This window comes from Fistularia commersonii, chromosome 13, assembly GCF_037954325.1.
Source record: "Fistularia commersonii isolate RoL2024-O1a breed Wild chromosome 13, RoL_Fcom_v1.0, whole genome shotgun sequence".
NCBI lineage: Eukaryota > Metazoa > Chordata > Actinopteri > Syngnathiformes > Fistulariidae > Fistularia > Fistularia commersonii.
In genome coordinates, this window is record NC_141296.1 from 17,164,854 (window position 1) to 17,186,480 (window position 21,627).

The 21,627-nt window shown below is 43.0% G+C and overlaps 1 protein-coding gene across 3 annotated transcripts; it reads right to left on the bottom strand.

The window, feature by feature from the left end:
• Positions 1 to 210: 210 nt before the first annotated feature.
• Positions 211 to 20,458, bottom strand: LOC147228060 (ras-GEF domain-containing family member 1C-like). Of its 3 annotated transcripts, none has more exons than XM_086158472.1 (14): positions 20,156 to 20,458; positions 8,457 to 8,668; positions 8,152 to 8,274; positions 7,881 to 8,018; positions 6,661 to 6,882; positions 5,098 to 5,172; positions 4,723 to 4,821; positions 4,217 to 4,319; positions 4,054 to 4,133; positions 3,869 to 3,964; positions 3,697 to 3,792; positions 2,685 to 2,808; positions 1,936 to 2,008; positions 211 to 1,848 (listed from the first exon to the last, which is right to left on the bottom strand). In XM_086158472.1, the coding sequence occupies exons 2-14, from the start codon at positions 8,664 to 8,666 to the stop codon at positions 1,824 to 1,826; spliced, it is 1,464 nt and encodes a 487-aa protein (XP_086014598.1). In that variant the 5' UTR covers positions 8,667 to 8,668; positions 20,156 to 20,458; the 3' UTR covers positions 211 to 1,823. The 3 variants fall into 3 exon arrangements, with proteins under 3 accessions (XP_086014598.1, XP_086014597.1, XP_086014599.1); XM_086158471.1 differs by having other exon boundaries at positions 8,457 to 8,672; XM_086158473.1 differs by lacking the exon at positions 20,156 to 20,458 and adding an exon at positions 12,001 to 12,056 and having other exon boundaries at positions 8,457 to 8,672.
• Positions 20,459 to 21,627: the final 1,169 nt, after the last annotated feature.

Here is a 21,627-nt window from a genome sequence, read left to right on the forward strand (position 1 = left end):
ATCATTTTATGGAAACTATGGAAAAAATGAGGAAGAGGCAGTCTAATAACAATGTCGTACTTTTATTAAAGGCTTGTTTAATGCAACCTAAACGAAAAACAAGCAAATACTGTGTGTGCGTTCAAGTTTTAAGGAGTACTCAGCGACGCGGTACTACATCACGAGAAGCTGATTGACCTATGCATTGGCAACCATTGAAAACACGTGCTCGACACAGGCAAACATTTTATTAAAACAGGTCTCCTCCTTGAATATCAGATTTGACATCACATCTTCATCTCTCTATAGTTATAACCTATCCGAGGAATGTGTTACAGGGTTCATTTGAAACAAAGGAGGGGCGGGGGGGGGGGGGGGGGGTGAATGGTCGGCGATGTGTTATTGAGAAGAGAGGTGCTTCTAATAAGAAAACACTGACATCAATCATTTATAGCAAACTGAATAAGACTAGCTTTAAAATGCTTATAATCACATGATCACAACTCTCCTCATCCGCTCTTGGGAATGAGGACAATAACACCGTCAAAACAAAGCTCATGACAACCCCACGAAACGAACACATAGCCTGAACCGTCATGAGAAGTGGCGATTCAAATGGCACAAGTTTCCCTGTCGCCCGACCCCCTCCCCCTCCCGTTAGAAGAATAAATAAAAGAAAAAAAATTTATCAGCATGCCATTTCACCCCGGGGAAAAAGGAAAAGGTTCGGTAAAAGTAATACGTCTGTCAGCACAGATATCTCAATAAACCTATTAAACAACTGAATGTCAGTCAAGAGGAAAAAAAAACTTCCTGAGGAACAGAAAGATCGGAAGGGGAACCAAAGAGGGGGACAGGGTAATTGTCACCTGTACACAATCTACAACTTGCTTGGTTGCTGTTCTTGGATTACTGTTCTTTTCTTGCACTCGTGGCACAATACATTTCAAAGTAAACATTGTTTCGTTTTTTTTTTTTTGTTAACAGTTCATATTCCTCGCGCAGCAAAAGAAATTAAATACAATAATTTAAAAAAAAAAAGGAAAGAGAGCCGTGAAGAGGTTTTTGCAGTCATGCAAGGACAATTGGACCAGGTGTGAATGCGTGAAGAGGTCCTCAATGCCCCGTCTGATCACGCAAACACATTAAAAAGTACACGTGAGGTGAAGTTGGTAAATTGCTCCAGGCTTTTTTTTTTCTTTTTCATCTTCTTGGTAACACAAGTAATCCTTCAGAAGACATATAAAATGTAACAGTTGCTGTGTGGGCTAGCCAGCGCCCTTCATATCAGTGTAAGGTTCATTACAACTACACTACCAGTAAAGAAAAAAAGTATTTATATAATTCCTGTACCTATAAGGGCTTTGGAATAAATCAGTAAAATGGATAGAAGCAAATACAAAAAAAAAAACAAAAAAACAAAACAAACGCATCAGTAGGAATTTCATCATATAAAGTGGTTTTCCCTGTACTCTATGGCAGTAAACATATAATCACAGAGTAAACACACATCAAGGAGACAGACGTTTCCCTCTTCAACGCCTCACCTTAATATGCTGCAATGGCGTTTTGCTCCAGTTATTGTAACTTCACAATTTTTTCTTCTCCAGTTTCATGTAGTCACGTGTTCTTTTTTTTTTTCTTAAATATTATTAGTTTTTAAAATTTCACATTGATCCTGATGAATCCTGTTCATCATCTTTAGCTGTTTTTTTTAATCTTTTTTCCTTTTTAGTCTTCAATTCTTCGTAGAAAAAAAACAAAAACACCTAAGTACCAGCTTGGTTCCTTTCAGTTCATTTTAGTGCAATATGAACGTGCGCTGCCTTGCTGCCATCTGTGCCTCATGTCTTCCCCAAAACGTTGGACCTGCAAGGGGAGAAAAGAAAAGAACTGATTGAAAAACTTGCGTCGATCGTGGATCCTGTCTGTTATTTACATGCTATCACTTCTTACCTGAGTGCTTTCCATCTGTCCTTCTCTACCTGGTTCTCTGGGCTTTCACTCTCATAGGACGCAAGGTAAAGTCCTGGGGACGAAATGGATAGGAGATACGCTCATTATAGATCACGTGTCAAACTCAAGGCCCGCTGGCCAAATGTGGCCCGCCACATCATTTTATGTGGCTTTTAAGATGCGAGAATGTCTTTAAAGTCTAATTGTCTTAAAATAAATTAAACATGTGCATTGACCATAAACTACATTTCCCACAACTCATGCCAATCATGCAAAACCGCGAAGTGACGGCATCCCGCCATTAGATCACATGTAGCCACATCAATGCCAATTTCAACAAGTGGAATTGAGAAAAATAAATGATCCGTATATGTCCGGGAAGAGAAAAGTTGATGCAGATGGACGCTGTTTCAAGAAAGATACATGTTTGTGCTTCAAGGAGAAAAAAAACACTTTTTCTGGCCTTCCAGAAAAACAACAATTAAACTAATTAAAAGCAAAACTGTTACATATGCATTTGCATAGAGTCTATACAAATGCTTATGTAACATTTTGGATTTGAATGAGTAATAAATCCAGAGTTATTTAACATCAAGGAGTAGTCACATTTATACTGTTTCCATTTCATGTGGCCCTTTGAGGGCGACCATTATGCTGATGTGGCCCTCGGTGAAAATTAGTTTGACACCCCTGATATAGATGATACTGATACTATAGGTGGAATTTGTGAAGCAGTAGAAGTTGCTCACCATCCTCACTGAAGATGGGGGCGGTGTGGAGGTAGTGTAGGATGGCCTGATCCTCCTCAAACGGACACTCCACCTGCTTCCATGTCATGAACTCCCCAACTTGCCTGGCGAGCTCCACGAATTTCTAAAATAGATAAATAAAAAAAAACAAAAAAAAAAACGGGTGTTTTTGGGGTTCGTGGTTCAATTCTGACTGGTGGCCTTTCTGCGTGAGGACTCAGTGTTCTACTGTAATTGCTCAGACGTGTGAATTGTATGCCTTAATACCAGGGGTCTCCACCTTCCTTGGCATAGGGACCAGTTTTATGGATGAAAATGTTTCCGTGGACCAGTTAGAGACGCAAGGGGCCCACATAATAAAAACTTGCGTCAGTTCACAATATCTAATCTGAGTACAACCATTAAACTTTATATTAGGCAATTACAATAATTTTGCATCTAAATAAATAAATACAGTTTTGGGGGGTTTCATAGCTTCATTAACGAGCCATTCACTACAAATAATAGATCAACTTGCAACTGAAAATAACTTTATCGACTTTAGTCCGTCACAGAATCTTAGTGTATCAATTTGCCTGAACTGTAAAAAAATAAATCCTTATTTAAACTATAAACATTTTTGGACGGACTAAACCACTTAATACTGATAAGTAAAATTAAAATAAAACATAATTTATTCCATCCATCCATCCTCTGCCGCTTATTCTATACTCAGGGTCATGGGGCAAAAAACACATTAGTCTCCATGAAAAGCTTCAAAGATTCACCTTTTCAAGTTACTTTGAGTCCCAAATTACAAGTTCTTACATTCTCAGTCAAAAAATTAATCCTTGAAAAAGGCCCGGAAAAAAAACTCAAAACAATGCTCAATATGTTTTGACTGTTGATACCGAAGAAACCAAAGCCTATTCAAAAAAAAACAAAAAACAGGAGCGATAAGACGATCAGAAACCACCAGATGTTCAGATATTAAAGAGAAAGGAGGACATAAAGAGAAGTGGGCGCGTCTCACCTCAAAGTTCACATGGCCGTTGGGCAGCCGATTGGCACAGCCTTCATTCAGAAAGTAAATATCTTTGATCAGCAGGCTGAAGAAGGGAATCACGATCTATAAAGAAAAGGTGCTCGTGAAGAAAGATGAAGCGAACCGCGCCATCGGAGAATGGCTGACTCTCAAGTCTCACCCTTTCTCTATTGCTGTTGGCTGTCTGGGAGCGGTGGGCGGCACCCTTCAGAGCGGTTCTGTAGTTGTAAAAGTTTCCAGTAGGATCCATCTGATGCTGCAAGTGTGAACAACAAAACCGTTAGCGGGGTGTTCGCCGTGTCGCACCGGTCTGCCGGCAGGTGCAAGTGGACAGCTTGTCCTCACCTCCAGAATGAAAAACTTGGCCGTCTTGGCTTTGCCCCAGGTTTTCTTCAGCCGGGACACGGGGCTCATGTTCATTCCAGCTAGAGAAATGGGTTTGTGTCAACTATTAACACAGCGCCAAGCACCTATCCAATCTTCAGGCGTAAAAACACAAGACACTCACAGATGATGGCCATAAGGGAGTTGAAGTTTCCAATGTTGAAGCACTCCCTAGCCACATCGATGAAAAACTCAATCACTTGTGCCCTCTGCTTTTTCTTTGCGGGCTGAAATGCAGGGGGACAAGGTAATTACACACCCCACAATGATTTAAAAGAAAACAACTCACTCTCACTTACTTTACTGAAATAACACTATTTCAGTAAAGAACCACCAGGGGGCAGTGGAACGTAATGTGTCTGATTTTCACAGCAACAAATGCTCCGGTTAAAAACAAAAAGAAAAATAGAATAGAAAAGGAGGTTGCTGTAAACATACGGATCTGCAGACCCCCCCCCCCCCCCCACAAAATGTTATTTATTATGATTTATTTCCACTCCATTGTTACAGTTCAACCCTGTATCTCCCCAGCATTGTTAGTAATAAACATTGAAATGAGATGAAATTAGAATAAAATATGTGTACTTCATTCATGGTGGTTAAGGATCAACCCAAACTTTTTCCGCTTACCATGCAGATCTCAGTCGCCACCAGGTAACACAACCTGTTAAACCATCTGACGTACGCCTCCAGGTTGGACGTTTTCTTCTTCTGATCACTGAAGCATGGCTGCTCATCACACACACACACACACACACACACACATGCATAAGAAACAGTACCACAGGAAATTCCTCTAATACTAATTGGCTTCCTGTCTACAGACTGATAAATGACAAGAACAGCACAGGCATTGTTGAGGGATAAGTGACAGAGACAGCAATAGAATACAAGAAGAAACAGTGAAAAAGCAGGGCTTAAAAATTTAAAAGTTGTTTATATTGCACAAAGTACAACTGTTGAATATGATATTGCTTTGGAGGGTATTAATATAAATAAAAACACCTGCGTTCCATCAAGTGGGTCTTTCTGAACAAAGGCTTGGACGAATTCCTCCGGCCCGATATGACTCAAGTGTTCCTGAAACACACACGCACCCCCACACACACACACACACATCAATGACGAGGGTTCCATTAACAATTCTTTCACTTCAGTAATGGAAGGCAATCAATAACAGTGAGTAACAAGTCATTGGCCCATTGGAATTATATTTCTTCGAAGTGAGACTTTGGGAGACGTTTGTTTCTATTCAAAGATGACTTCTACGTTGCAAACTGGAAGTGACTCAACAGAACCGCCGCAATTTGTGGCGCCATCTTGTTAGCCACAGCATGTTAACACATTGCACATACTTTGGTGACAGCGGTTGCTATTTTGTCTTAATCACACTTACTATCAATAACCTGTGGTGTTCAAATGACCATGATACTCACCTAATCTTCCCTTTTTAATCTTAAAAGGGATTTTTAAGATGATTGGATTGTGTATTATTAGAATTATGACCACCAAGAGGGTGCTTAGGACTGCAACATAGAAAACATTTTTTTCTGCAATAAATGCATTCATTATTAAATTATGTAACAAATAGCTCATCCATCTTTGCTTTGCTATAAGAGTCTCATAAATGCTATAAGGGGCTTTTTAAACAGCATTATCTATTCCATAATTCTGTCTTTTAAGCTCACGCAGGGGCTTTCAGTAGCTCTCACTATGGACTTATTTGTATCCCTTATTGGTTTTGCTAGATTTCCACAATTGCTGACCTGTTTTTGATCAATATCAGGATGTCACTATAACCTAAACCAGACGCCTTTATGTGTGCACACAGCACGTCTGTCTGTCTCGCTCCCATTGTGTTTGTGTGTGTGTGTGTGTGTTTGTCTATCTGTCAGGTCAAATATATACACAGTGGATAAGTCCCCTTTGTTTGAAGCCCCAGGCCCATTACTGACTTCAGGGGTGATGTCATCATTCAGGGTTCGAGCTTACTCAGGCAGACAGTCACACACAAACACGACCATCCCCCGGTTACACATGCCCACATCAACACACACACACACACAGACAGACTGGAGGCACCACACATGTGATTTGAGGGACATGGCTAACCCTTTTGACTGTGAACGTTTGATTGCGTTATTCCCTTTGTTAATCTGCTGAATGTACAGATTTAAGATGATTTTAGGGGGCAGGGCAAAGCTTAAAAGTAATGATAAAAGTCTCCTTGGATTATTGAAATGGATGAATTGTGATGCTTTGGTTTCACATCTCAGCCTTCCTTTGTCCTCACACATTTCACACTGCAGTGATAATTGCTTGGTTTGTTGCTCGCCTCGAACCTTCCATTTCCACCATTGTACGTTCATATCCTTCGGCTCGAGACAGATCTCCATTATGGCACTTTGGCCATTCATGGTTTATCGAAAATTTCAAAACCAGTGCAGGCTAGGGTTATTCTTTCAAACACTCCTACTCACAACATCCTTCTTTCCACTTCCACTTGTCCATCCTTGTTATCATCTCCTGCTCTGACCTCTGTTGAACTCCCCTCCCGTCCCTCCTTACCAGCTCCACGTGGGTAAGCTGCTGCGCCAGTGTGTACGGGTCGTTGCAGATGGAGAGCATGTCCTTCTGGATGGGCGGGGGCTTGGTCTTGAAGGCGACCAGCTTGTCGGAGATGGAGGAGGCGTTGAGGGAGACTTTGACAATGCTCTCCTCCCCCTGACTCATCAGAGCCAACCTCTGGCTGAGCTTCTGCAGCACCTGGTTCAAGGTTTTCCAGTATGCCTGCGGAGACGAGATGAGGAGCTGTTGAGGGACCCTTCTGCAAAGCATCACCCGCAAACCCCTCAATAATCTCTTGTTTTAAGATGAGATAAACTTTATTGATCCCCATAGAGGAAAATTCTTTTGCCACAGCAACATAACAGATCAATAAATATGAGTATGGAAATAAAAATAAATAGAGACAAATAGAAAATAGCGAAAGACACCCACAAATAAATTGAGAGCAGAGAGAGGAAGAACATCAAGGATAAGAATGGACAGCAGAATGGAAAAAACACAACCAAACAAAGGATAAGAACATAAACAGAGTGACAATAGCAATGACAAAAATAAACGGAAATAAGCAGGATACAAATGGGATGAGACCAACAAGAACAAAAGTTTATTTTATCTTACTTTACACAGAAAGACAATTTAATATGACATTATCTCATTTCATGAGCAGTCCATCGGCAGCGTCAGCGTCTTAGAGGATGTTTTTTTCCCCTTTCGCTAAAACAGCTGTAAATGTGTTTCTTCAAAATGAATGGTTGCAGGGGCAACCAGAGCTTCGCACACACACACACACACACACAGTAAATAGCAGCACAGCCCCCCCTTCCAGCCTGTCCCCTCTTTCGGTCAACCCTTCACCTCCCTCCATCCCTCTTTACCCTCTACCCTGCCTGCTTCGATTGCCCTCCTCCACCTATCCCTCTAACTCTGCTCTCTGCACCCCTGCACCCACCCCCCCCCCCCGATGTCCTACATCCATCACTAACCTTCTATTTTCCCCTTGAGGGTGCAGAGAGAACCATTCCGCTAACATCCTTCCTTCCTCTCTTATCTGGTTTTCCTTCCCCATAATGCGTGATTGTGTAACATGGCGCTTTCGTTACCAACCACCGGCACCTGTTGGTAGTGATAATTAAATTCAAGTCCCCATCAGCCCCCCTCGCGTGCTTTAACCAACCCAACTCCAGAGTTTATTTTCTTTTCTTCCGCAGAGGTGGCTGTACCTCATCGCATGGCGCTATCCTGTGGATGATGTCCTTCAGGAGTCCGACCATCTTCTCGTCCCTGAAGTCGGATGGGAACGTCTCTGTCCACTCGGTCAGAAGCTGCAGAATCTTGGGGCCAAACTTGCGTACTTTTGCCTGTTGTCGGAGATGTGATAGAGGTTTCACACTGCCTGTCCAGAAAACAGTCGGCCACTCGTGTGTTTTTTAAATCGTGCATATCTGTTCAAATCATGCGATGCTGCGTTTGTGTGCGTGGCACAGTGCTGACCATATCGAGCGGGCTCTGATCCAATTGCTGCTGTTTGATGCACAGCTCACACACCCTGGCCAGCAGCTCAGGAGGAGGGATAAACAGACGGGCGCTCAGCAAGAAGGTAAACACATAGGCTTTCTGTCAGAGGAGATTGGAGATATTTGGTTAGATAATGCCACAATGTCAATAAAAACAATAAACCATTCGGTATTTTTTTTTCACTAAGCTGAGCTAATCATCTTAATCAGCAGTACAACCAAAATGGTTGAAATGGATTCTGTGAGGGAGTTTGTTATTCAGTGCATTTTTTTGCATTTTACCTCGGGGTAGTAGTCAGCGGTTGGCACCAGATTCTGGATCAGAGTTTCCAGGGAGGCAGATGTGATCGGGGGTCCGTCGGCCAGGCAAGCCACGGTCCCCTGGCCCTCCTGCGCCGCCTCCTCGTCCTCCCCAGGCTCAGCGCAAGCCAGATGGGGGCTGAAGCCACCGGGAGTGGTGAACATGGTGCCTGAGCACACAGTCTGGGGCATTCCTGGCTAGCACGCAAAGAAAAAAAAAAGAACAGGAAGAAAATAGACGTCAGCAGGAAATCGACAGAATGATGAATAGGAGAGTGATTTGGTTTTCAATCCGACTTGGTGCGACAACTGGTTTGACGTTCCGCACGCTGTTAAGCTCCCCCTCCCTTCTTATTCCTCCATTCAACCTCCCGGTGTATCATTTTTGAGCCGCCCTAATATCCCGCTGCTGTCCCTGAGGTAAACACAATACTACCGACAGCCGCCCCCGTCTCCCGCAAAAATGTGGGTCACCTCAGCAGCACAGGGACCGCTGGTGCCCAGGAGCAACTGTGTGGCCTCCGTCACCACCCCGTATGTCTTTCACTTTGAGAATGCTTCGGGTCACACTTTTTAAAAAATGAACACGCTTCCTCCATGGACTGACACTGCAGTTATAGCGGAAAGGGCTTCAGAGTGGAGTCGAGGTACGACAGAGTAGGCCGAACCACTACGTGCATTTATTCTCATCTACCATTGCTTCATTCATCGACATGACAAATACTCAATTTTATCACTGTACTTTAATATTAGTGGTGACTCGATATGCAAATAGGCGGCCTAGAATACATTTTAGCCCTGCCAATTGTCACAGTATGTCTGCCTGCCAAATAATGAGAAAAACAATGCACGTGGTAAAAGTTAGACACCTGGAAGTTACTCCGGATGTTATTACTATTCCAATCCATTTGTACTGTATAATAATGAAAATGGAGAAGATTTTTTCACATAGCAACAGAAACACAGTACAGCATTGACTGCAGGACAGAAGATGGTCTGCAGGATGCTCCTGGCTCAAGCCTTATGTTGTTGCCAAATCAGACTTATGAATGTGAATGAATGTGAAGACATAAGATCTGATAGCAAATGCAAATGCAAAAAAACATCTCTGCCACATCCTTGAGAAAACCCCCGCCCTTCATCCTCCAGTGACCTTCACATTCCCTCCCTCCCTGCCGATTAGCCATTTTGATAAATTAGTGTCTCTGGTCCCGAGGGGGAGGAATGGAGGTGAAAGGTCAAGCGCATGCGGGCATGCGGAAGTGCAGCACGGGTTTCGGATTTCGTGTGCATGTTGCTCAGTCTGCCTTTTGTTCCCCTTGCTGTCGCTGCACCCCAGAGTGCATTTCTGCATTGGCGCACACCTAGAAACAAACACAACTGACACAAAAAAGGCCGTGGGGGGGATGGGTCATGTTATTCTGTTTCTTGACAACACAGACCAGGGGTCGGCAACCTTTATCCCTCATTGGGACCCATTTCCCCGCAGTAAAGAAAACACAGAGACCACACAACCCTTTTGCATGGCATATAACATTATTTTTTTGCCTTTATGCTATGTATGAACAAAATGTGCATTTTTTTTTTAAATCAACAAACAACTGCAGAGAAAATTAACTTACATTTCTACATTGTGAAATCCAAAAAAAAAGACGCTGGGTTGAAGATACTTTTAAACCAAAATACTTACTGTCTATTTGAGTCCTTCTTGTATTTATGAGAAAAAAAAAATGCAAAAAAACTAACTTAAATGATCCAAAAATGCCGTCCTCTCTCTGTGTGCTGTCATCCTTTTACTGGCACGTGCAGTCACTTATTAAGAGCGTCAAAAATATTTGAACACATTTTATGTTTTATGTTTACACATTTTTTATGTCACAAGATTGCCATAATCTTCAAATTTAAGATGACATTTTAAAAATGAACAAACTCAAATAAAATACATTTTAATTAAATACTCGTTAATTATCTTCAAAAGCCAAAGGGAGTGGCATCAGAGGGGTCAAAGAGCCGCGGGCTGCCGACCCCTGACCCAAACTCATTTCTGTAATGATAAATGTTAGTTTGAGAATGCTAACAGATTGTCTTGATTCTTGGACGGGACTATAAGCATCTAAATATTAACACCGCATACTTCATAATTCCTAGAAATATAACTTTCATCCGTGTCCTCAATCAACGACACTAGTGCTTATGGGCTTTTGGATTCAATTAGACATTGCCAAGGAACAAGCATTCCAAAAATTCTACACCCATAGTTACGGGATTACAAATAAATCTTGGTGCATAAACTGAGACAGAAATCTCAAAGAAACACACAATATGCGACAGGACAGGTTTGACTTGTTGGTTGCCTGCTGTAATGAACCATACAAGTGCGCAATGTCTGCTTAGCGTTACAAGTCATCCTCGGCACCAAAGTCTAAAACCAACAAATTGCTCCATTATAATTTGATTTGTATGTGCACAGAAACCTTTTTCTGCTCCTACAAACTGTCCTAAAATTTGATGACAGCAGGCCAGTCTGTAGGGTGAGCCACTTCAGGATCAGGCTACGATTAAAAATAGTCATGAGATTTTGAGCGATAGAGCACATTACGGTGTTCAGCAGAATTGGAGAATTGTATTTTGCTTAATAGCTGCCTCTTCACAACTGTATATGAAAAAATCTAAATTCCATAATCTCCCTCAGTTACGGTCTTTGATGTCAAAATGTGTATTGTGGGTTGTATTAATTCCAATGATTTACTTTCATTTACGATTTAAGTCTTCATGTGTGGTAAGAGTCTAGGAAAACGAAACATATTTAAAATCAGTGCGATAATTAAATATCTCATACAGATCAATATCTCGTACTAGTTTTTGTTGAGTGGAGCAACCAGAACCACTCCCTACACAACATCTCCAAGACCAAGGAGGTGGTAGTGAGGAAAGCCAGCTCGGTGGTGGGACTGAACCATGACCATCTTCCTTGACCATTTGCATTCCTGCTTATTTTTGTTTATTTATTTTATTTTTGTCATTGCTAATGTCACTCTGTTTATGTTGTCGTTTTGATGGTCTATTTTCACCTTTACTTTCTTTTTTCCCCCTCCCTTCTGTTGTCCATGCTTATCATTGATGTTGTTGTGGTTCTCTCTGCTGTCTATTTATTTGTGGATGTCTTTTGCTATTTTCTAATTGCCTCTCTATTTATATTTGTATTCATATTTATTGACACTATAACTGTTACACTGCTGTGACAAAAAAATTTCTCCTATGGGGATCAATAAAGTTTATCTTAATACATAAATTTGTCTTTGTTTTTCCTTTACCCCTGATAGTGTTTTATTTTTTTTTTTTGTTGTTGTCTTTGTACGAAGGAAACACAGGTAAGAACAGGTGGGTTTTGTGGTGTGTGTTCTAGCCCTCCCCCTTTCAAAATCAGGCATGACAGCCTTGCACTCTGTCTAGACTGGAAGTTTGTCATTGTTCAGGGTCTACCCAGCTAGCTCATGCGTGTGTGTGTGCGTGTGTGTGTTCTTGCCTTTGTGCTGTGCTTCTGTCAGGTTGTTATCGTTGCCATCGGGGGATCTGCCTACATTGTTCGATGATGATTAATAGAACAACGCTGTCTGGAGACACATAATCTTTATCAGAACCTCTGCCTGCGTAGGTGTGTGTGTGTGTGTGTGTGTGTGTGTGTGTGTGTGTGTGTGTGTGTTTGAGCGGGAATGTGTGGAATGAACTGGAGGTGAACAGTGCTGCTTAAAACAATAAGATAAAGCAGAAGCATCAAGCTGTCAGGCAGTTTCAAAACTTTGTTCATCTTTGTTTTCTGGTAACAATATCTCAGCCTTGGTAAAACCAGTTTCACGACTGGTGGAATTAGTCATACCTACATACGTGTGTTTTTATGAGTGAACTCTGAGGAATGGTGATGACATTTAATCAAACACAACTTGCCAAGTGGAGTCAGAGGTTGAAGGTGAACTTCTGATGTCCTCTTCAGTAAATTCCTTACATTTCATGACACCTTGCTCAATTTCAACTTGATATTTGCCTGTATCGTACTATATATGGCCTGTCTTCTGATCAGACCTATTCTAAGAACTAAGAACTTCCCAGAACTGAAGATTTAGTTCTTGTTATTTTTAATAGCTATCTAAAAAAAATGAATGGATTTTAAAAAAAGTTATATTCTGAAAACCTCCAGCACATATCAATTGGACGAATAAAAAAAAACAAAAATACAAGCAAATAAAAAACCTCAATCTTCCTCAATCCCGATACTTTTTCCCATTGGCTGACCGATTGACCTTTTTAAGAAGCAAGTGCAGATTGACATATGAGATGACGCAAGCGACCCATCGGTCTGTCCCTTGACCAGGGGAGATGTCAAAAACAAAACTGATGTCCACGTTAAAGCGAAACTTGAAAAGTTGGAGCAGCTCTCCAATAAAACAGATGCCACTGCAAATTGTAAGAAAGTCCTATTAATTCCCACAAGGCGACATTGTTCTGTTCTGTGGGAACAAGTGTGATAATGTTGGAGTAATTTTTTCCTGACGGGGTTATTGTTTTGGTAATATTGCCAAATGTTACCGCAAAAGGGGCAATGTCGATGTCACCCCCTTCATTTGCATGTTTTTGGTCTGTGGTTGGAAGCTGGAGTGTGCAGGGAAAACCCATGCAGACACCTCCACCCCCCCCCCCCCCCCCAGGATACAGAGAATAGGGTTAGATGGAGAGGGATGATTCGCTGTGGAGACCCCTGAAGGGAAAAGCCCAAAGGAGCAGAAGAAGAAGTGTTGTTGTCGTCATGCTGTCGTTGGAGGAGAAGGGGTGTATTGTTAGAGGTGGCGAGATTTTGTTTCCCGATTTAAGAGGTCACAGATAAAAGGCAGATAAAACTAAAAAACGTAATCCGTTATCCGAGCAAGATAGCAAAGGGCCGTGGAGAGACGTGAGTGGGTGACTGAATGTTGAAATCACCATGTGCCACGAGTAGATCTCCTTCTGCGCCACCTAATTTATAAACCAAAACACTTCCCGTCTAATTTAGGATTCACATGTTCGTTCCGTTAACACACTTCGGCTCCGACACTTCCTCTGAGTGTTTGCTCCGAAAAAGAACATCCTTGTGTATTTTTGGTCGTGACACTGTTTTACAGGGCCTTGGTGAATTGCTGCTCTGGCCTAAATATTCCACAGTGTTCTTTGAAAGCCAAAATGGGGCGGCCAGAGAAATCCGGCCCATTCAGGAGATGGAAGGGGTTCAATACAAGTTAGCAATTCTTTGTCATTTCGACTTTTGCCTCGCTCCCTCTCCTCCTTTTGGACGTCCCCCTCAATTCCCTTCTCTTCTTTTATCTCGCTCTCCACAGCCGGCATTCAAATGTGTCCAGTCAAGATGCCTGTGCAGATGGCCTTTCAGCGGCCTCCTCGCCAACTGGGAGCTGCTGGCACAGGAGGTTTTTTGGCCTTCTGCTCCTTCCATCATCCCCGTTATCTACAGGCGCTCAAAGGTGCGCTGGTGTTGGACCAAATTTCAAGGTACCAAAACAAGTGCACGACTCTGCAAGCTCCTTTATTTGTCAATGGTGTGTGCAGCTGTTTGTGAAGGAGCTGAACACAAATCAGTTCATTGTGTCTTGAAAATACACAGTCAGGCGCACTCGCACCGACGTATCGAGCGAAACGCTGGATTGAATTACAGCAGAGGCATTCCCACCCCCCAGCCCCTCTCTCCGGGATGAGTCTAAGAGGAACACACTCCCTAATTCCCTTTATTGGCATTCCCCTGTAGTGTCTGGGTGGGGGTTACACTGACATCATGGCACCTGTTCCACACCCACCAGCTCCATCAAACCAAATTCAATACCCACTGGGATTTCTCCTCTGTGAGCACACCCTTTTTTATAAGCAGCCACCCTCATTCCTGAGCGAGTTTGGACACATTTGTATCTCTGCAGGTTTTTTTTTTTGCTTATTTCTCTTTCTGCATGCGCATATGTATGAGGATGTGCTCATTTGTTTGGTTTGGAGGAGCACTGACAGAGCACTCGTGGAAATAAGTTCAAGCGAACTCCTTGACTGTGAATACAACCAGATGTCTTGCGTCTTGTAGATAAACCAAAGCCGCACAATTTAATATCAATTTGTCTCTGTTTACCTATGCCGAGGAGGGAATATAACAAACTATCACTGACACTTCTCCAGTGTAAACTGCAAATGGCTTAACTCATGTAGCACCTTCACACCTTGCCGCTTTCCCCCGAGATTGCATTCACATGTACACTCTCACACCGACGGCGGCAGAGCTGCCATGCAGGGCGCTAACCAGGCCATGGGGGCAAATTCGGGGATCATTGTCTTGCCCAACAACGCTTCTGGACAGGAGGAGCCACACTACAAGCCTGACTTATTCAGAAAACTCTCGGATTACATCATAATTTTGACCGGGCTAACTGTAAACCAGTGAAAACAATAATGATGACACCTACATTGGTAGGAGGCAGGGAGATCGTCATCCTTGATTACCCTGGTAATTCTATGTGGATGATAATTCATTACCAATAATAAACGACAGGCGGCGTTCATCTTATTATAATTGCCATCAGCTTTATCAGACCTTCACTCGCCACCAATTATGCATTAGATATGAGAAAATAAAATGCCTCTTGGGAAAACTTCATCAAAGCAGAGGTTGATACAGAACTGGAATTATCTTTCTTCATCTGACTAATGAAAGTAGACTCTCAACATTGCTTCGGTCAAGATTAACCTCTCATACGGTTGTCACCATGACCCTGCAGCCATATTTGATCAAAACACACAGTCTTATTAGTCTTATTGTTATTGTTAACTACAGAGGATGTAGTCTTGTAAAATAGTTTGGAGCAACAAATAACTGTTACATTAAAGCAAACTTTATGGTCCACGGTGCAAAAGGTGACAAGTATCTACAGAGTATGGCTAGGAAAGTGCCTGTGTTTCTTCAGTGGTTCTATGGTTTGGTTGAATGGAATTTTTTTAAACCAGAGTGATCCCCCAAATCTATCTCAAACACAATTACATAACATTATTAATTAAATATACATTTACTGGAAATAGGTTCCGCAGATTACACACAGCTAGCCATTGGAAATTTCTTTGCCATTTAGAAAAAAAAGGGCAAGAGCACAATTATTCACTAACCCCACTTTTACATGAATTTATATTCTTGAAGAAGTGTTCTAACCTCACACTATTTATACATGGCGCTTGAAAGTGACGAGTTTTATCGACTCCAAGTCTTACAGATGTGATGGGTCTTGGCATTGGAGGTGATCCAAGGTTAACTCTTAAAAAGGACAAGTGTCCGATACTAGAGTGTTGCGAATCGTCCATTCAAAATGTGTAAAGACAATCATGTATTATTCAAATATTCCAGGTTACAACCACCCTAGATGCAACGCACCTTTGAGGGAAATGTAGCAGGCGTGATAGTGTCTCCGTTGTATGCAGACATCGTTCTCCCTCAAGTGCCATTTATGAGGAATTACTCGCTCGCCAAGTGAACGGAAGGACGCGGGAACGACAAAAACAAAGCAGCATTATTGTGAGCATCCAGACAGGCAAGCTGAACGAAACAAGTCCATGCATGGCTACCTAAATAGACCTTTAAGCACTTTGTAAACGCCTTTTCCACTACATACCCAGGGAGCTTTAATCACTGTCAAACAGGCACAATCGTCACGTGCCCAAATGAGCGAGACGATAACAGATGTAAATCTAATAATCAGACATTACTAATTCCATCATGGTTGTCTCGTCTCCTGCCAAAGTACATCTGCTCATTACAGCGGGTATGTGCAGCAGACATGCAGTGTGTCATTGATAGATGATGTCAAACCACACTAATTGGTGCTGGGGACCACAGGATCCGGTTTGTGCGTGATTTATGTGTTCTTTGAAATGATTAAAAAAAAAAAAAAGGAAAAGCCGTCGCTCATCATGATGTACCATGGTAAAATGGGTCACCATTATGATATATTTGTAGAACATTTGTTTGATTGCAGTGCTTTCTGGCATCTATGCACATGCATGACTTCTGTTTGTACACCAGCATTAGTCTGATGCTAAACTGGGCTTTTCTCATCGATATCATTGTGGAGTGTAGTAAACACAACTAGAATTAATTATTGTTCTTTCTCAAATAGGACCATTATATAGTGGATTTTGGGTTTCTGCTGTTAGTAGTTTACATGTCATTCCAGAGCCTCCACCTGGAAACAACATCTACGGCAAGAGGACGCAAACCTCCATCAAGGCAAGGCAAATTACACGCCGTTCTGATCGGCCCCCAAGCCCTCAGGAGACCTCCAAGGATCACACTACACCTCTCCAACGTAGTTGAGTAAAAACTGGTTGGATATTTTGGTGCAAAATCATGGCAACAGATGGACAAGTAACCAACAGACACAGAGGAATACGGTACTTTTTTCAATTGTTGGTTAAAATACAGGATGCTATCAACTTTGGTGCAGTTTCAGCCCCTGTTGCTCTTTAACAGAGAAATAAGTATGTAAATATAAACAAAATATCATCAAACCAAGCAATTGCCTTAATGCGGGAAAAAAAACAGCAAGAAATGATAAAAGAGGTCACAAGATAATGGCCAAAAAGCAGAACATTTATTCAATTCTCCAATAGTTTAAATACACAGGCCACATAACTGACACCTTGCCAGATAAATACAACTGTACACCAGCATTTCATGGCGATCCTCATCAGATCATCTCCTACCTGCCTAATTTACCCCAATCCCCAAGGTTTAAAGACCAGACCAGACCGAATGGATCTCATCATCTTAAATTCTCTGACCACCAATCCATAAAGACACATAATCCATGCGCTCGTTTGGAGGGAGCTCTGGCCAGCTCTGGAGAGCACCGAGCGTTTCCATGGAGTCCAGACTCCTGTTGGGAGGTAATTAGATGCTTGTTGAGTTCCCACGGCGACTCCCCCTCTCCTCTCTTTTGAACCCATCAAAATCCCACCATCTCTCTCCATCTTGGCCTTTTGCTCTGGTGGCAGAGCAGCAGGCTGTGGCAGACTGATTCCGCAGGGGGAAGAAGCGTGTTTGCCTCGGCCTACAGTGGAGCAAAAGGGTCTGCACTTTGGGGTCTTTCAAGCACAAAGGCCGTAAAGATACTGTAGTCTGTCCCTGCACCAAAGAAAGAGTACATGTTTGGGTACCTGTGAACATTGGCATTCTTTATTAATGCTAAGCTAGCCCCTAGCTATGCTGCCAGGGGGCTTACTCTGCTGAGGGCTATTCCATGATGACTCGTTCCTTCAATCTTGCTATTCTGTCTCTTCACTAGTGCATGATAGTAAACTCGGATCTTCTCACAAGTCCCCGGGCTCTCTTGTGCTGCAGGTTCCCTGGGGACTTGGCTCAGGCGACCTCGGCAGCCTTGCCAGGTGTCCCCCTTTGTTATTTCTTTTATCAATATCAAGGCTATGGTTGTATCAAGTCAACTAGAACCATGGAACTGTTCGTGTCACTGCTCCTGGTGCACCAATATTGAGATGTCAAACGTTTCTGCCAGTGAAAAGTAGTGTTTCCTCTCCATGCTCGAGGGGGAATAATGGGTTTCTGTAAAGCATTTCATGCATAAATGTGTGAATTGTCTTTGTGATTTGGTGCCATATGAATAAAATGCGCTTGATAAACATTCTCCAAGAACTTTCTAAAATGTGGAATGTCACCATATAATAAGAACAGTGGCAGCATCTTTGAGTTGAAATAAAAATCTACAAAAGCTGCCTTCTGTTTTTAAATCACATACATCTATACATCTTTTCCGCAGTGATTTTAAACTAAACAAGATTCCATCAATGTCACTTCAGTTTCATTATGCTATTTTGATGTAAATATCCTGCCCACAAGAGTTGAAAAAGAGGTGGAAGAGGAAGTTGCACTTCCTCATTGATATATTCGAAGAGATACTCAAGCATCAATTGACACAATTGTGCCGCAAAGCCAATTTTCAGACACTTTCAGCATCCATTTGACAAGTGAAAGACTATTTAAATAGCAAAAAAAACAATTGTGGATTTCAACAACTTCCCTAGAAGTGCTCATTTCTGTTTCACGTGCTGCGCAACCGCAAGCATGTGGACCCCCACAGGTGAAACCGTGCCTACACAGACAAAACACGAACATGTTTCCTCACACACACACACACACGCACAGCCGTAAAAACTAGTGTGGTGATAAAGCTGTCATTACAACAATGAGGCTCAAGACCTCTGAAAACCCAGACACACAAAATGACGACCTCGCTCTCTGAAAAGTAGCCTCATTAAGAGCACACCTGTAATTCTCTATGTGAATTGGAGGGAGTGTGTATGTGTGTGTGTACCTGCAGACAAACTTCTGCTCTGGTGAATCACGTCTGCACAGCACTTCAAGCTAAGTTGTCATTTTTATCTCCAAACCATTCCACGGGATAGTTATGAGTCATTTTTGTTGAGTGGATGATGCATAAGAGTGTTGAGAAAATGACTTTAACTCATAAAGGAAACCCATTCAGAAAACAAGGAACAGCTGCAACCCCAACCACCATACACACACACAAATATACACTCAGTGATTTTAAGAAAACACACTTTCAATGATTACAACCAAAACAAAAGGATGGGGTTTAAAAAAAAAACAGTGTGTGTTTTAGAAGATGAAAGAAGCTGCGTAAGCTCCGTGCAGTTGAACGCTTAGAGATGAGGGAGCCAGATATTTGCAGCCAGGCTGGGAGGAAGCTCGGGGCCTGAGGTCACCCAAGTAGCTTTACTAGTAGTACCAAGAGAACCTGTCTGGAGTTTCTTCCTACCCAACTGGTTTTCTGACAAAGCCGGCCTCCGAGTTCATGCACCTTGCAGTAAGCTGCAGGGGACCACGGCAAATCTCTCGGGTTTGTCCTTGCAAGCTGCGCAAGCTGCCACACAAGCTGGAAAAAATGGGCTGCTTTTGAAGCGGTAGATGCAGGAATAAAAAGAGGGTAAAATATCAACATTGCCACACACGTTCCCTCTGGTCACCCAGAAAGAAACACACACACACACACACAGAATGCAGAACATGAGATGGAAAGACAGCAAGCAGCACTGGATTTAAACACAGCTACTCCCACGCACCGGGATAAGTGCCAGAAATTTAAAAAAAAAAGTGTGTGTAGTTGTATGTAAATTCATTACTGATTGCTGACTTTCTATCTCCAGATATGTTTTCGGTGTGTGTAAATTCACACCGGTTCTGCTTTCTGTGTGTGTTTCTTCTGCAGCCCGACGTCACCTGTCGCGGCGGTTTTTCCACGTTGCTGCCAAGCACGCGCAGGCGCACACGCCCCCCGTGTGCGACCCGCGCTGCGGCCGTCGTAGTAAGAGTGACGCAACAGCGCACGCTCGCACGCGCGAGCGTGAGATATGACGTCACCGCCGCTCCTCGTAACGCGTGACGCTTTTGTCACGGTGTAAACGGACGCGACGCGCGCGCGGACGTGCGTCCATCGCAGAACACCGTGATCTCTCGCGCGGACGCGCACAGGCAGGCACGCGCACGCGCCGGCTGTGGGGTGCGCCGCGAGCATTCCGTTTTTTTTTTTTTAACCACGCGAGGCAGGTGAAGGCGTGGGCGCGTTTGGAGGGCGACTTACCAGCACTACGCCGTGATCCCCATCTTCCACGCACCCTGGCGTGTCTCCGGCTTTAAATAAAACGAAACCCACGGCTCCAGAATATTCCCAGCGAAGATGATTCAGCGCTGAAGTCGCGCTGACTGTCAATAATTGCCCTGTTAAATCCCGCGACCGTGGACAGGTTGACCACCGGCGAACGCCGACATAAAGCCGTGAGAAAGTCCGTCCCAGAAAGGCGTGGCGACCCGTCTCTGCTCCGCAGAAGAGGAACCGCGGCGGCGCATCAACACGTCCTTCCACGGCAAGTGATCAAAGAACGGAGGGGAGAGGAGAGTCAAGCGCCCGCTACCCACCGGGCATAGCCGCCACTTCCGGTGGGGTTTTCAAAATAAAGCGGCGAGCGGAGCCCGGGGATGCGGAGATCATAGCCAGCCGGGTCCGTCGGGAGACGCAACGACAGTTCTAGATTCTTGCACGTATGAGCGGTGCTTTCCACCTTATCGTAAAACAACAGATCAGTAAAATAAATGGTCACGTTGTCAAGGAACGGAAGTGATGACCGTGGTGTTTTAGTTGTATTGACGAGTCCGTGCCAATTGACTAATTGACATTACTGTGCATGTCCCAGGCATCGGACCATCCCGTTTTAGCAAAGTACCATAACAGAGAGCCCTAAAGGACTTAAAGGATATGGGACCGAGGGTCAGTTTTCAATTTCGCAACTGTAACTTTCCATTTTATCACCCCATCAACTACATCAGTAACATTTGCCTCCAATGACTGTGACTTTCAAACCACCATTCAGCTCCCATGACCTTTTATTTGCAGGACAATGTCACTTTTGGTTGCCTATAAATGTATAAATATCATTGGGTGTCGTCACTTGCATTTGCACTGCCAGATGCATGTGTTTCTGTGAGAAAGGAAAAAGCAGTCTACCTCAAAAACATATTTTCGAATTGCCATGAATCATTATATCATTCGAAAGCCACGAGAGTATCCAAACATTCCTGGGCAGATTAGACAAAACACTTTTCGTTTGCAATCCCCAAGCAAGTCTTCTTCCATTAATATAAAGTGACAGGCTATATGTGTATACATATGGAAAGTAGATTTGCATTTTCAACAAAACCATAGTTATTAAAACAATTAACCTACTTTGAAAACAACAATGACTTCCTGTCAAAGCCTCTGTCCTGAGAGGGGGATTATTAGTTGGAATGAGGGGGTTACATGACGTTATGTTGGCTTCTTCAGTCATGTTTTCTTCACGGCTGAGGTGCAAGTTATTAAAAGGGAGCAATTAGTGTGTACACAAGTTTTGCAGAGACAACCAAGGGGGCCAATAGGGAGAGAAATAATTAAGCGGATGAGATGCAGAGTTGTAAAGGTTGGGCCACAAGGGGTTTTGTGTGAGCTGCCACTCTTGGGATGTCTTGATGCTCACTTTTAAGCTGGCAGCAAGAAAAACCCTTGTTCATATGACCTTA